This window comes from Ischnura elegans, chromosome 2 (assembly GCF_921293095.1).
Source record: "Ischnura elegans chromosome 2, ioIscEleg1.1, whole genome shotgun sequence".
Taxonomy (NCBI): Eukaryota; Metazoa; Arthropoda; class Insecta; order Odonata; family Coenagrionidae; genus Ischnura; species Ischnura elegans.
The window spans coordinates 147,124,610-147,140,702 of NC_060247.1; the positions used below are offsets into that span (position 1 = coordinate 147,124,610).

A 16,093-nucleotide genomic window follows, 5' to 3' on the forward strand; every position below is an offset into this window, starting at 1 on the left:
ATAAGGCATCGTGCGTTTAAACTTCCAAGCAATATCGCTTTGACGCTCTCCATTTTCAAAGCAATTGACTTCTTCTAGGTTTAAGGTGTTTCTTGATAAATTCTTGATTTTTCTACACGCATTCCTATTTTTTGCCATATTCTTTTGGTTTTTACTCTGTATGGCTCTATCTAAATCACCTTCTACCTTTGAACTGTATTCCTGAGACGCAGAAGGCCTACGACTGCGGGGAGGGAGCGAAGCCATTGTGTTTGAGGCTCTATAGCGGACCCTTTTATGTGTTGATGCTATTGATTCATATGCAACTCGGCCACCGCTCCATTTCTCCCCCGTGAATACTGATGACCTTGAAGGCTATAGCGTAGACCCTCCACCTGGAAGTCAATCGCCCGATATCCTATGACGGCAAAAATACATCTCAAACTGTATTGCTTAAAAAGAAACTCATTTCCACCAGCCTCACGCTTGATTAACCCTTTCACTGCTGTGGACGTACCTAGTACGTCCGCACGGTAGACTGCGGTGGACGTACTTTTTCTTCCTCCCTGCCATGCGCTCAGCACTTACGCCGAAGCACTTCGAAGGGACCCACTAATCCAGGACCCTTTCCTCGACGAACTCACCCACGCAGGACCGTCTCATCGGCCCTACCAGCGGGGGCCCTACCTCCGGAAAAGTGATCGCTCTGACTGAAATGTTTAAATCAATCAATAAATCCGATCATCAAAAAATGATTGTTTTCATCGCACTCCTGCCAATCAAGCAATCAAGTACGTCTTTGAACCGTGTTTCTGCGATGAAAAATAACGATTTTGTTAACTTTGTTATAATGATCGTTTTCCGGTGGTCCGCAGCCACGTTTTGTTGCAAGTAGTGATGGGTCGGTTCGATTCCTCGATTCTTCGATTCCTCGATTCTCGACCAAGAACCGGAATCGAAAACGAGTACTTGCCGAGGTGAAAAATCGATTCCGATTCCAGTAGTACTTCAAACAACAAAATATACGACCGCGTTTCCAACAGTCATTTGAATTTTCGCGCCACGTAATCGTAATGACAAAACAAATCTTCTTGGGATGTGCGAGTACTCGAAAATTCAAGTCGATTGAGTAGTTGGTACTCGACTCGAGCGTTTCGAGTAGCATTACGAATGTCGAGTCGAGTAGTTAAGGTTACAGAGCTTTCGAGGGTAGTAGGTCCAGCAATATGCCGGCAGGAAGCGCTATCATGAAACTCATGTAATAATGCAGTTTTAAAGCCGATAAGTCATTCTAATGCCTTTGCCAGGTAGTTTCAGCTTGCCGAATACACTATAGTTGTCAACGTGGGCGCCGAATACCTTTACGCGTTTACGCCAGCCGCGGCGGCCGATCGTCTTCCTACCCGGCGCACACTGGTCCGAAATCGGAAAAAGCTGGAATAAAGTTCAAAATGACCTTTTGGGGATAGAGACTTGAAACTTGGCGTAAATAATCATAAATCATTACCAGATATAGATTTATATGCCATTTTACATATATACGAACCTTTAGTGAGATACTGAGGCCCAAACATGACCAATTTTTCGATGCCACGCGAGATATCGTTTTTCCTCAAAAAATCTTTGAATTTATCCAATTGGTTTTGCGTTGGTATGAGTTTTATGGAATAAAAAACGCAATATTCCTTTGATCTGGTGCTTTGCCTATACTTTCAATGACTTTTGAAGATTTTGGCTCTCATCTGTCTGGTTTTACGACGCAAAATGGCCGACCCGTTTTTCACGTGAAATTTGACATTAAGTAGACATTATCTTTCGTTTACGAAAAATATAACTCGGAAAATTTGAACCACAATATAGAGTAGAGATTTCTAAAGAGTACTAATTAGAAATCTAGGAAAAAAAAGTCTGCGACGAAGGAAATAAGAGCGATTTTTCAATCGCGCGTCAAGGCTCAGCTACACGCCGCGGAACTCTAAGGCTCGGTAACTGAGGCCGAATTTTCAAGTTTTTTAAAACATTAGTCTTGAAAATCGTCATTTAAAGCATGGATAATCGTCTTCATTGACTTAAAACACTAAACTGAGGATGTTAAAAAGAATTATGTATAGATCGACTGGAACATTTAGCGCATTACTCGAGTGAAAATACTAAGGATTGGATATTTTTCGAAACTATCCCACGCATAAGAAATATGCCTCGGGTATTGAAGTAAAGTGAAGAGATTAAGTCAGCATGCTTAAGAGAGAGAAAAATGAACTGTTTCGATGAAAGGCAACAACCGATACCCTTTTTCCCTTTCCACCTTCGCCGAGGTGAGTCGCGCGGAAGGGGAAGTTTTGACACCACAAGGCTCTTTTAGCCATTTTTATTACTGCGTCCGTCCGATGTGATATTCATTTGTAGCGTTTAGTTTCTTTCTTGAACTTAAAAAAACAAGAGTTTTTAAGGTTGATTAAACGACGTGAGAAGTATAGATTTTTTGGCTCTACAAAACTATAGGTAAGTTCTTTAGTCCATTCGCTTAGTCACTTGAGTTCGATGAGGACTCGAGATCCATAAAGATGGATGATATAGTTTTTAATAAAAATTCCAGTTTCCGAAATCTTGCAATTTTGGAAAGTACTTGCCCAGTCACACAAGTGTGTATCAAAAGGCAATATTCTGCAGGCAGTAATACTGTAACATGGAGACATCAAAACCTGCTGGCTGAGCATGAGCATGCTGGTTTTTCTGCTTGAGAATTTGAAAGGGCCAAATATTACATGATTCATCTACATAGTATTTAATCTTTATTACAGCTATGAAAATTTCTGTACTCAGGGCTCTCCCTTGTAGTTTGGATACATATATATGGTCGACATATTATGAGTGCCAATATTTTAAAGTAATACCTATCATGTAATACCACTTTTCAGGTATTTTCTGTTTTGAAATTTAGCTATTATATTTCAATTAGGTACATAGTGATGATATGAAAGATGCTTTTGTCAACTGACTCTTTTACAGAGTAATATTTTTTAAAGTGGTTTTCTATAGTTTCCTGGAATTTAGTCATATTTTTCTTAGAACCTATGGCATCAGAATCGATATCGGTAGAATCGGAATCGAAATGTCAGAATCAGAATCGGGATCGGAATCGATAAAATTTTGGAATCGACCCATCACTAGTTGCAAGGTTAGCAAAATCGTTATTTTTTATCGCAGAGACACGGTTCAAAGACGTACTTGATTGCTTGATTGGCAGGAGAGCGATGAGAACAATCATATTGTGATGATCGGATTGATTGGTTGATTTTCAAAATGCAATCAGAGCGGTCACTTTTCGGGGGGTAGGGCCCCCGCTGGTAGGGCCGATGAGACGGTCCTGCGAGGGTGAGTTCGTCGAGGAAAGGGTCGCGGATTAGTGACCCTTCGGAGGGTGTACCACACCCATCCTGGAAGTACCTGCTCCATGGGCCCAGGAAACGCATTTTAACATTTTCGCCGCATGTGAGGAGAAGGTTTCCGGAGATTGAACAGCAGCGAAAGGGTTAATGATCTAAATTATTTATTACCATTCTGTTAAGGAGACGAGATAAATTACTTCGGTAGGCCGGCTATCTGGACCCAATGACGAGTAATACTTTTGGCCATTGCACAGCAATGGATTTCGATTAATATATAAACAAAAAAGAAGATTTGAGGCGAGCAATAATGTTAATATGCGTAAAAGATTGCAATTTTGTGTGCACTTAGCGCAAGTTCACATTTTATCATGAGAGCGTTTAAGATTTTGATTAGGCTACACTGCATTGCAATGTTTCCCTGAAGAACGAATTTGCGCTATATCAAAATTGCGCTATACGAGACATGGGTGTAGTGAAAAACCCCAATGAATGAACTCCTCTTCTACGAAACCAATTTTTGAAAACCGATTAACCCGGCGGTAGTCGCGCCCATTTTCCGAACATAAATGGTCGCGTGGGGTGTCTTTGACACCCCAAAAGATTTTCTTCAATTTCTGTCGAACAGTATATATTATTTAAAAATTTCACATCGCTACGCATCCTTTGTTTATTTAGAAATGGATACACTATATATTTCAAACCATAAATTCAACTTTTATTTTTTTAAGAAAATGTTTTTGAATACCCTATTTTCCAGTAGGCAGTCCCAGTTCCTCCGGAAAAAAATTGCCATTTTTTTGTTTCAGCCAAAGAGCACAGTTGAAATATTGAGTTATAAATACGTGGCATATACTTTTATAAACATCTATCACTGTATCTCATCATATTTTCAGCTTTGACCTCTATTTGCCTTACGTAAATACTAATAAATGTACTAAATTAATCTACTTATCGATATTGCATCGATTTCCCAAAATGTATTCTTGAGGAAAAATTTACGATGATATTACGGTCACTTATAACTATTGAAACGCTCCTTTTACAAATTATGTATATACAGCATTGGAAAGGTAAACTAACAAATATGTAGTCCTCAACAGAAGTTCACTTTCATGCTATTGAAAAGTTTTATTGAATCTAAAGAATATAGAAAATAAATCATGTAAACTATTTATTTGCTTCTAATCACTTTTCAAAATTTTCAGGAAATGTGTACCACGCATTAGTTTCTAACAAAGTTCACAGTATATTTTTGTTTGTATATCAGTTGGAAAAAAAAACACATCTTCCAACTTTTTTCTTTATTTCTCCTCATCCTTTTCTCAGGCTCATTTTACGCATACTTCCCTATTTTTTCGAGTCTCTAGAGATCGTGTTCAATATCGATCTAATTTTACTGTATGGAAAAGTTAACGATCGAGTTATCTCACGAAGAAAACTTTTTTGCAATTCCTTTTATGAATTGGAATACCTAGGTATAACAAATGCACTGATATCAGCAGTGTTTGGCAAATGAAAGAAAATGGCCATGGACCCTCTCCCGATGTTCTTGTTCGTATGATAGGTGCTGCCTATTTTGTCTAATGTGGCTAGACCTCCTTCAGTGCAGTTATAAAAGGTCAATATTTCCGGTATTCTTTTACTATCTGTTCGTCTTGGATTCATTGATAGAAATAGCTGAGAATTGTTGGCGAAAGAATTACATTCTTTGACCATTTTACGACGCAGGAAACTAGTGCTTTTTTCTTCCTAAACCTAAATAAGCTGCTATTTTCTTCTTTCTCTTACATATACGACATTCAACTGCTAAATCTCTTTTATTTTTTGCGCACTGTTCACGCAACCATCAAATTATTGCTTGGAATTTCATCTGCTTGCGGAATATTATTGAACCAGTAGTTCAAATTATATTCCTCCCGTTTCTGTTTACAAAAGAAAACATTCGCTTTAACTCCTCTTTTGGACTGTTATCTACAAAAACTGGACACTCTGGTTGCCATCCTGAGTAGGTACATCTTCAAATACAATCAAATTTGCCAATGCAAAAATGTTGATGCTACTTTTTGCGGAGTTGGAAGGTAAATATTGCCTATATGAACATCTTCTTTGAGAAGGAATCAATTGCTCATCAGCTTTTTCTCATGGCCCATTTCTAAAATGTTGCCGTGATTTGCGAGCAAATATCTCAAATACATCTCCACTTGGTGCTAATTTACCGCTTTTCATTTCTCTACTCTAGCAGTCACGTTTCCGAAACGAAAAGATAAAGGGGAAAAGAGAAATATGTTATGGCTCATGGAGGAATAACATATTTCCACTCCTAATCCATCGTGGTTCCAAAACAATAAATCATTCAGTTACTCAGCTTTATTTACCCTGATTAGCAGTAAAATTCTATTCAGGAATTTTTAGTTTTTCCTGTCTGTTTCACTGTCTCTTTTACGAGAATAATTTTCAGTGACTTTCTCTACCTGAATATTAGTGCAATTTACAATTTTCTCTGCCATTCTATCAATGAACATCATACGAAAACAAACCATTCGTGTTTTGAATCAAATTTTTTTTTGCTAACATGTCCACACCTCTCAGTAACACTGCTACAATTTTATGTTCTTACGCTTGGTCTTGATCCCTGCGTATTGCATGTTGCAACTCCATACTTTACAACGTACATAAGCTCCCTTCCCTTTTACAAAAGTTCATCATCTCTGCACTGTTGTTCAGTGTAAGTGTCATGCGCAGCTATACGACACCCATCTTATTTTTCATCAGAATCAATCTTCCTCCCTCAAAGATTCATTCAAAAGACAAAGACTCTTTCTTTTACTCTAGAGGTAGCTGACATGTAGTATGAATTGAAAACGATGAATGTAAGTGTTATAGGGCCAACCTTCAATGGTAAATTCACAGAGACATGTAAATAATGATTTTTTTGAATAACTACAGCACTAACGTAATTGAACGAAGTCTTAAAAAAATCACTTCTAAAAAATCGCATTTTCTACAACAGTTGACGTCAGAAACAAATAATTCCTCCTCCTAATTTTCAATCAAAAGTCAAAATATATTAGCTTTTTCCTTTTTTCAGAAAGACTGCATGAATCCATAGTGTACTGAATGAACGTGCTGTAAGTATCACATGATCGATTTTTCGTGGCTCACTTCGAGAAAAATCACTGTAACATTATTAGAAATTACTTTCTATTTCTTTACATAAATTGAGGCAATAAATATACCAATACATAAATATTTATTTATGTAAACATAAAAAGACAACATTCATGGCCAGTTTCAGAAAAAGTAGCTATAATATCTGATGAGAATGGATGAAAAACATTCAAGGCGACTATAAATACTAAGCAGTAAACCGTAGCGAGAACGGTCGCGTGGGGTGTCTGGCGCACCCCACTCTGCAGAGCTTTGACAAAAGTAACTTTTCTTAAAAACTTGCATTGATTTTATAATAATCTTTTACATTTATCCTCAAAAAGCTTAAAAAATCAGCTAGACGAGGTTACAGATCATTGCAGTCACAATTGCAAGAAAAAATGGCGCTTATATAAGGCTGGGGTGTCCGTGACACCCCACGCGACCACTGCCGGGTTAAAAAGCACGCAAAGTGATTGAATAATACGCACTTAGGCTTCCTAATTGTGGTCTCCGGCCCGCAATTTGCATTGCAGCTGAAGAAATCAGCACTGTTTCGAAGTGTGCGAAGGTAGAATGAAGATAACTCAAGCAGACTTGCTTCAATTTCCATGCCCCCAGGATGATGCAACGTGCGTATCATACCCGGGGAACAAACTCCCGATCAACGAAATGGCAAAATTTCGGTCCCTTGACTTTCGTTAAAGAGAGGTTTCACTGTACTCAGATTACTAGAACCAAATTTATTTTGCAATCATAACATTCTACGCACTCATTTCTTGTTTTATTTATAACATACTCAGGGTATCAATATCATATAAAAATAAATTAAATAAAGTGTTAAGAAGATAGAAGAGACCCTGATGCTTTTCTGAAACGACTACTCACAACGGTTATGTATTTTTAGCGATGAGTCGGTTCCGCTACATGGCTCTCGGTACTGCCCCTTCTTGGTTCAAATTTCTACCGCATCAAATACAGTAAAACTTTGATTTTACGCAGTTGGAGGGACTGAAATATGGGCACTGTGTAAAATCAAAGTGTGTAAAATCAAGAGTTGGTATTGAGTTGGAGTATAGTTTCCAGGATAACACTTGCTCATTATTTTTAGAACGCTTAGTAATACACTTTAGTACAGTTCTGATTTAGGCCAGAAACAGAACCAGAAAGTCTCACACGTGAGGTTTCATAGTAAAGGAGCATGAAATCCTTTTCAATCGCGTCACATGTTTCCCCGATTCAATTACTCATTTGGAGGCAAGAAAATGAAGCCTAATAATCTTATTTACTCACAAGCAACACCACAGATGACATGTTACCTTAAGAGAAACAATGTTGCATTCCTGAACAATGTTTCCCATTGTTGAATTGCTAACATTTCTGGCACTAAGATTACTTCTGTTACCCAGGAGAAATTTTGGAATGGTGATACTAGATGCTCGCAGAGAAGCTAATTTTCGAAAATAATCTCACTAAAAGCAGTTTTCAGGAAATCCATTTAACCACATCCGGTGTTTAGATCACTTTTTTTTAAAAAGTGATCTAAACACCGGAAAAAAGCATTTTCCCATGAAATTTTAGCACCAGTAGATAGGATCTACCGGGTATAGCTTCTCTGTCGGCATTCTTCCGCAGATTCAGCGCCGGGACCTTCGACTCACAAGCTGTGTGACTCATCTTCACGTAATATTTTGCTTCCCCATATCTGAAAACAACACCGGACTCTTTTTGTAATTCGATTTAATGGTGCTAAGCCATTCCTCAGTTAAAGGGACTGCCTTAACACTCACGTTTGAGTTTGACTTCTCTGGGTTACTTCAATGATTACATGACGATTGACGACGCGAGTTATTCTCCGAGGGATTAACTCCCGTTCCGTTAAAAATAAACGCTTGCCACCTGGCGGGGTGTAAGTTTCAACCATCTTTCATTTAAACCCACTGACAATGCGATACAAGTTGAGTCAGCTCTGATAAGCGCGCCGCGCAATTAACTTTCCCTCACCTCCATTCTCTAAGACTCGTCCCCGCAGATGTGGGGTTAGCCCGCGGAATGAGGGAACGCATGCTGCTTTTATCATCGTTTTGAATCACCATCGACTTACGTCCATACCAGAAGTACGACTTTTTTTTGGATCACCTTGGAAGCCAAAATTTTGGCACGGGAGGATTTTTAATGGATCATCTCACCGTTATATTTCGCCGGGGCGACGGAAAACATAGCATTGGCAAAATTCTAGAAAACTTTCCGTTAGGGCTAGATATTCCGTAGTTCATAATTCTGGATAAACGATCATCTACTGTAATTACAATCAATTGGTTATAAACAGCTCCCAACAATAAGTCGAATAATAAACGAAAGGTGATAATGTTAATATCTCCGGCGATCATCTGCCTTAATCAAAAGTAGTTACGCATACACGGCGATTGCCGTATGTTTTAGGTTTCGATATCCTTCAACGGCAAATTTGAACTAAGAGAGATATTTGCGTTCGTAAAGGAGACTGAAATATTACTGAGAAGACGCAGGAAGAAACAATAATTAGATTCGCGATGTTTTTAGTTTCTCGTTCAACAGCGCAACGTCATTTAAACCGTTCCTGTATTCATTTTTGCTACTCATTGAGACGAATGAATAACCTAACTTCATATTGCTCCAATCGGGATTTTCAAAAAAAGTCGAAAGAAAGCTGCGTAAAATCAAGAAAAGATGTAAAATCGAAGTTTCACCATTGCAATTCCCTATACTTTCCGGCCGGACTTGAGTGTCGCTGCGTAAAAACGAGACTTGATGTAAAATCAAAGTGCGTAAAATCGAAGTTTAACTGTACAGACAATGCTACATTGAGGCCGCTTTCAGACGAAACGACTTCTTGCCAGCTGCCGTTCACGTGATATTCAGGCGGTGCTCAGAAAATACGACTCTCAGCAACGCAGTGTGGACTGCAATATACGGCGACCAGCGGAAAATCGTTTCAAGTGAAAGTGGTGTTACGATTGAATCACGTACACATACAGTAAATCTTCGACATACAAGCAAGATATGTTCCCAGAAATTGTTCGAAAGTTGATAAACCTATGCAAGGCAAAGAAAAGTGTTGTTATCCTGCAGAATGCAACACTGCATTGCAACTATGCTTTAATTCACGTCTGCTCAGTTTATCCATGGTGTCGCTGTAGCGGCGTATCGGGCAGTTTATTGCTGAGGTTGTAGGAACTGTGACAGTGAAGCATGCAAGTGAGTTGTCAATTAAAGTAACAATTTAAGCTACATCGCAGAATACAGAACATATTTTGAACTGACTCACTAGTTACAACAAATTAACGGATGATGTCATCAGATGTTGGGGGAGTTTCACTATAGATCCTGATGCTATGAAGTGTGTATGCTATGAACTGTGCTCTGAGCATATTTCGCGTGGCCAATCAAATTCAACCACTACTTTTCGTATGAAGATTTTCACAGATTCTTTTATCAATGTTGGTGGTGGTTTTCGGGAATTGCTGCGTACGTAACATTTTCACACTCAACGTTTCACTCCTCCCACTGGGAATGTTATCAATGGGAGGGAAACCGTTCTCGTCCTGAGCTTATACATGTTTCGTTACCCATCGTTGACCCTATTTTGAATTTTAGGCGATAGCCGTCGGTCATTAGATTGGGCCAGGAACCCTCTCCCTGTGTGGCTGAGGTTATATATCCATCCTCCCTATTGAAGTTGTTGGGCCTTTTCGCTATCTCGATGGATTCACGCATAAGACGCTGATGATATTCTACCGTCTTCGCCAATACCCATGTAACGTTAAACATTATTCTATGCCCAGGGCTGGAGGCCTAATGTTCAGCGACAGCTGATGCGTCCCACTGATGTAATTTTAACGCTCTTTCGTGCTCTTTAAGCCTTTGGGTGATTGAATGCTGGCTCTGTCCCATGTAGCTTCTGGCGCAGCAGCAGGGAACCTCATACACTCCCATGGATTGAAGGGGAGGATGGCTATCCTTCGGTGAAGGTAGGATATTTTGAATTTTCTTCACCGTGCGGAAGTGAGTCTTCATGTAGCCTTTTTGAAGGATCCTAGCGATTCTATCAGTGACCCCGGAGATGTATGGAAGTTTATCATATGTTAATTCTTCCCCTTGTGGTCGTCATCTTGAGGCGGGTGTCTTTCTTTCATCGCTCTTTTTATGAATGAGACACTGTAACCATTACCTTTCAGTGCCCACATAAGGTGTAGCATTTCACCACTGATATGCTCCGCATCAAACACGATTTTGGCTCGGCGGGTTAGAGTTTCGAAAAGGCCTGCATCATTAGCATATGGAGAGGGTTCCTGGCCCAATATACAGGCATCCCCCGAGTTATGTAAGAGATGCGTTCCGGCAGACTCTGCGTAAGTCGAAATTTACGTAAGTCGAACCTTTGAGTTAGTGCTTCAGAGATTTCGATCGGCACGGTGAAATTCTCAGCGAAGAAATGCGCGGTAAATTCTCGGTGAAGTTTCATTCAATTCACTGCGATATTCATGAATTCTACTGCGTATTCTTACGTTATTAGATACAAAATTGATAAACATTAATATAGTCTGAGAGTTGCATCTCGAGCATTGCCAATCAAAATGCATAATATTATTCCCAGAGTTGACCAATCGCGTGGATTCAGGAAAGTACGTATCTCAACACTACATTACTAAACTGAATACTTAAATTGATTCATTATGTTATAAGAAATATTCAAAATCTTAGAACAGAAGAGTAAGAATATAGGGCTCAGAATCAATGAGAGAAAAACCAAATACATGAGAATGTCGACCACGGAAGACAGAAGATGGACTCAAAACGTTACATTTGGGCAGTACAACTTTGAAAATGTAAAATATTTCAGCTACCTTGGTACTAATTTAAACTGTAAGAACTCAATGACAGAAGAGATCAACAAGAGGATAATGGCTAGAAATAGGGCTTACTTTGCTAATATTAAGCTCCTGAAGTCAACTCTTCTATCTAAGGAGATGAAATTCAAGATCTATAAGACACTTATCAGACCGGTCGTGACATATGGAGCAGAAACGTGGAGCATCTCCACTGGAAACGAGCAAGCTCTGCGGATATTTGAACGGAAGCTTTTGTGAAAGATATATGGTCCCGTGACAGATGGGGTAACTTGGAGGATAAGAACAAACAAGGAAATAGAAAATATTATCCGAGGCGAAGACATAGTGAGGTTTGTGAAGACCCAACGGCTAGCTTGGCTAGGTCATGTAAAAAGAATGAGTGAAGAAAGGGTGCCTAAGAAGATTCTACATGGAAATATGGATGGAAAGAGAAAAAGAGGAAGACCGAGGAAAAGATGGATGCAGGATGTGGAAGATGACATAAAGGCAATGAGGATTGTCAGATGGTGGGAGAAAGTGCAGAACAGGAGAGAATGGACAGGCGTCTTGAGGGAGGCCAAAGCCCATACCGGGCTGTAGTGCCAAGGAAGTAGTAGTATTATGTTATACTGCGATCTAAGGGCCCAAAGAATGCATTGTCTACCTACCTATAATCATTATATCTTCTGCCTTTTATATATTACGTTGATCGATGAATCTGGTGGTTTCACTGCCTCAGTAAATACACGTAGTAGGAGTGTCTAGGATTACGAGCAAATAACACACAAAAAATACCAGTGAATAACTATATTCTTAGATACATTCACACACACATACACTCAATCTTTCACGCACGGAAACATACTTTCACTGTCTCATATCACAATAAAATAACGTGAAAATATCATCATTTCAATATTTACTTCGCTGGAAACATCGAAGAGTATTTCCAAAGCACGAAGCTAATTAAAAGTGAGCTTTTATTCAGCCAACTCCACCATTAAAGTGCAACAAAGTTAGTGGGGAAAAGCTTTCAATGACGCAATATTCATTTACAGATGCACACAATATGAGAGAACGAGAAAATGCAGCTTAATAAAATCTTCCGCCAGAAACATGTAAACAATTACACAATTAATATCGTGTGTCAACTTTTTCTAAACTTTTTCGTGGCGTTCATTGCCACCACTCAAAATTTCAATGCCGTTACGTGGGTACTAAACAATTCTTTTACACAATAAAGATTTCTGCTTGAACTTCATTTTCTTTTAATGCCACAGATGGAAATGTCCAAACTTAAGGATACAAATTTTAAATAGTAGAAAGTCGGAGTTCGGGTGAGCATCCTGTATAACAAGTTGTATCATACAGGAATGAGCGCAACCACATCCATCGTTAGAACTGCAAATTTTCCCGTTGATTGCTGACTTGGGATTTATAAGCGATTTTTCTGCAGAAATTAATGAAAATTCCTTCAAGGAATGACAAATATGGGTCACTTTGTTATTTTTAGCACGTAAAAAAACTCGATAACCAATCGATATTTTTTCTACCATAGGTTGTACGAGCGAATATCTATTTCTTCGCGCTCGCATTCGAAAATTAACGTAATCATTTGAAATACGGTTATCACTTACATAAGTACGGATTTACGTACGTCAAGACAAACGTAACTCGGGGGATGCCTGTAATGACCAACGGCTATCGCCTAAAATTCAAAATCGGGTCAACAATGGGTAACGAAACATTTATAAGCTCAGGACGACAACGGCTTCCCTCCCATTCTCTTGATAACGCTCCCAGTAGGAGGAGTGAAACGTTGAATGTGAAAATGTTACATACGCAGCAATTCCCGAAAACCACCACCAACATTCAACCCCTACTGTTTTCAGTGAATGCCTGTTTGGTACTGCACGCAATATTTCTACCAGAAAAGAATAAATAGGGTAAAAATGTTGAATTTTTAAAGTCAAAACCTGGAGAAAGAAAGTGTGGCTGCCTGATGTAATGTGACACATTGGTCGATCATGCATTCTTTAACAACGTGTTATTTAAACTTTTTTTTACTAGGAAAATAAAATTATGGAGACAATCTTAAGATTTTTTCTACAGAGCTTTCCTGCTGATTTAATTCTTAAGTGAAATTATTGTCATTGACTTCTTGTTGTTGTTCATCAAAATTTGCCATTAATTCAGATAATAATAGTTTATCCTTGGAGCCGAGTATCGAGAACCAATGGGAGAGAATCGGACCAGTACCGAGAACCAAAAAAATTTAGGAACCGACTCATGTCCTTGGTTATTTTAGAGGCTTTTTATATTTCAGTGGAGTTTCAAGGAAAAAATTCAAAAAATGGATACTAGAACCAGGATAAATTAGAAAATTTTACAAGCTATGCATTCTCACAACATTTTTTTCTTGAGAAATCACTACTTTTTATTAACTTTTATCTCAACTGGGGCCCCCAATCACCCCACAAAATGTTTACCACTCTTGTGAAGAACCGAGTCAGCTCCGATAATGTAATCCTCGAAAGCTCGAAGTCCGGCCTCCTCGGCTGGCGACGATGGGTTCACCTCCTGGTGGCAGTCAAAGGAAACACAAACGGTATCATCTAGACTCAACAATTAGAAACAACACTGTATTTTTCATTGTCTTGCAATTTGGAGTAGGCACCCTCCAAGATTGACTTCATCTCATTCGAGTGCAAATGACAATACCTTTTCCAACAAATAACCTATCCTCAAAGGTACTTTTTATTCAAGATCGACCGACTAATACCCTTTTAGACTTGCGAAGATTTTTAAAGACTTTAAAGTACATTATATTAAAAAATAGTAATAAAAAAGCAAGAAGTATCATTCAACTTTAAATTGAGTCCATAATTTAGTTTAAAGTTGAATAAAGGAATTAGATTTCATATTTCATTCAGGAATGGCAACAGTAAATAATTATAAATGGCTCTCTTAAAGGCTGATAATGTATTTTCAGCACGAACATTCACTGGTAATTAATTCTACTTACAGGAGAATGAGACTTGCAAATTCATAAAGAAGTCTGCTCAGCCAAATCTCATGAATACATGAGAGAGTATTAAAGCGTTCGTGCACTAAATACATCACATACATACTTCAGGATTACGAATTAAACCAAGTCTTATTTTCTTAAAATAATCATTATCGTTTTTAACGTTAGGAGATACAATCGAAGGAAAATACAAAGATAGTGCTAAATTTGAGCAATTGTGATCATAAAAGCTCACTGGTGTACAACTTATGTCTGCTAAGACTTTTAACACTTTGAGTGCTAACCGCTTAATATTATGCGGCGCGAGGTGTTGCAGAATTTGCGGGAGGCGTAATATTACGACGGGCATTTTGTTTACATTGTGGCGGCTCCCGCCTCAAAGTTACGCAGCTGGTATTACTCGGATTCATGCATTTGCTCTTATAGGTGAAGTTAATGCCACAAAGTCATATATTTCATCATATTTTTTCTCCTTCAAGACAAAATTTGTCTGAAGGTTTGGAAATCCCTACCTCGTTTGTCATTCGTGCGTTCTTTCGCCAGTGATCATGGAGCGAAATCTCGCCGACGAAGACATTGCCAATGCGTTGAATTGTTTCGACAGCGATGATAGTGAAAGTGATTTTGATGACTCAGATTGCGATGATGATTACATGCCCAGCAAAGATAGTTCAAGAGGTAATTTCCATTTCTAGCGTATAGTAACGCAACCCGCGTGACCTTTTTTTGACTTCTTTTATATATCTTTTGCGCACCATTTATTCGTACGATTACTGTTTTTCATTGTTCATATGATATTTAATATTAGACTCTGAAGGTATGAACGAACCAGAAATGGTGCAACAGCTAAGTAAGCGAGGAGAAGCTCAAAAAACAATGTGAAATCGTAGGGGTGCACCTAGAGGAAGACGGTCAACTAACAGAGGAGCGGGCCCGGGAGATATTTGGAGTGATATTGATGCAGTTCCCAAGGTTTTTATTTAGGATATGGAACTTAGCTACTTTTCGAGCCTCTATTCTAACGATAATCTTTCCATCTTTGAAGTATGTAATCTTCACTGGTGACTATGGTGTGAAATCAAATATGTACTGGGCTAAATAGTTCAAGTGAGATGATGATTTTTTGAACATTTTTCGACATTGATTTGATAAATTGTATCAAAGAACATACGAACTTATATGCAAGGCAAAGAATTGCAAAACTGAGGAGAGGGAACTTACTATCCGCAAAAAGCAGATTGCAATCCTGGAAAACAGTGACTCAAGGTGACGTAAAAAAGTTTCTTGCCGTTATAATGCACATGAGCTTTAGCAAACGTCCTCGTATCCATGATCATTGGAGTACTGATCCCGTCTTGGCGTGTGGCTTCTGTCCTGGTGTTTTTTCTAGAGATAGATTACTTGCAATCTTAGGAAATTTCCATCTTGCGGACAACCAATTATTCATTGAAAAACGCGTAGACCGTCACGACCCCCTATTCAAAGTGTGTCCATTGCTCGAGGATTTTCGAAATAAATTTCAAAAATCCTACCAACCTGCGGAGGATATAACTGTAGATGAGGGAATTTGTCCCTTTCGTGGTAGGTTTTGCTACAAAGTGTACATGCCTCAGAAGCCAAGCAAATATGGCATAAAACTCTACATGCTCCCAGAAGCAAGCAGTGGTTTTGTTTGGAAT

At 38.7% G+C, this 16,093-nt stretch overlaps 1 protein-coding gene across 7 annotated transcripts in view; it reads right to left on the reverse strand.

The window, feature by feature from the left end:
* The window catches only part of LOC124154758 (Golgi reassembly-stacking protein 1-like), a 112,140-nt gene that overhangs the window by 91,032 nt on the left and 5,015 nt on the right, over positions 1-16,093 (reverse strand). For all 7 annotated transcript variants that reach the window (XR_006864011.1, XR_006864013.1, XR_006864014.1 and 4 more), the window contains one exon: positions 13,876-13,966. Coding sequence is in view for 1 of the 7 variants with exons in the window: in XM_046528659.1 (XP_046384615.1) it covers positions 13,876-13,966 (91 nt within the window). In the remaining 6 variants the exon portion in view is untranslated. The remainder of the gene's footprint in view (positions 1-13,875; positions 13,967-16,093) is intronic.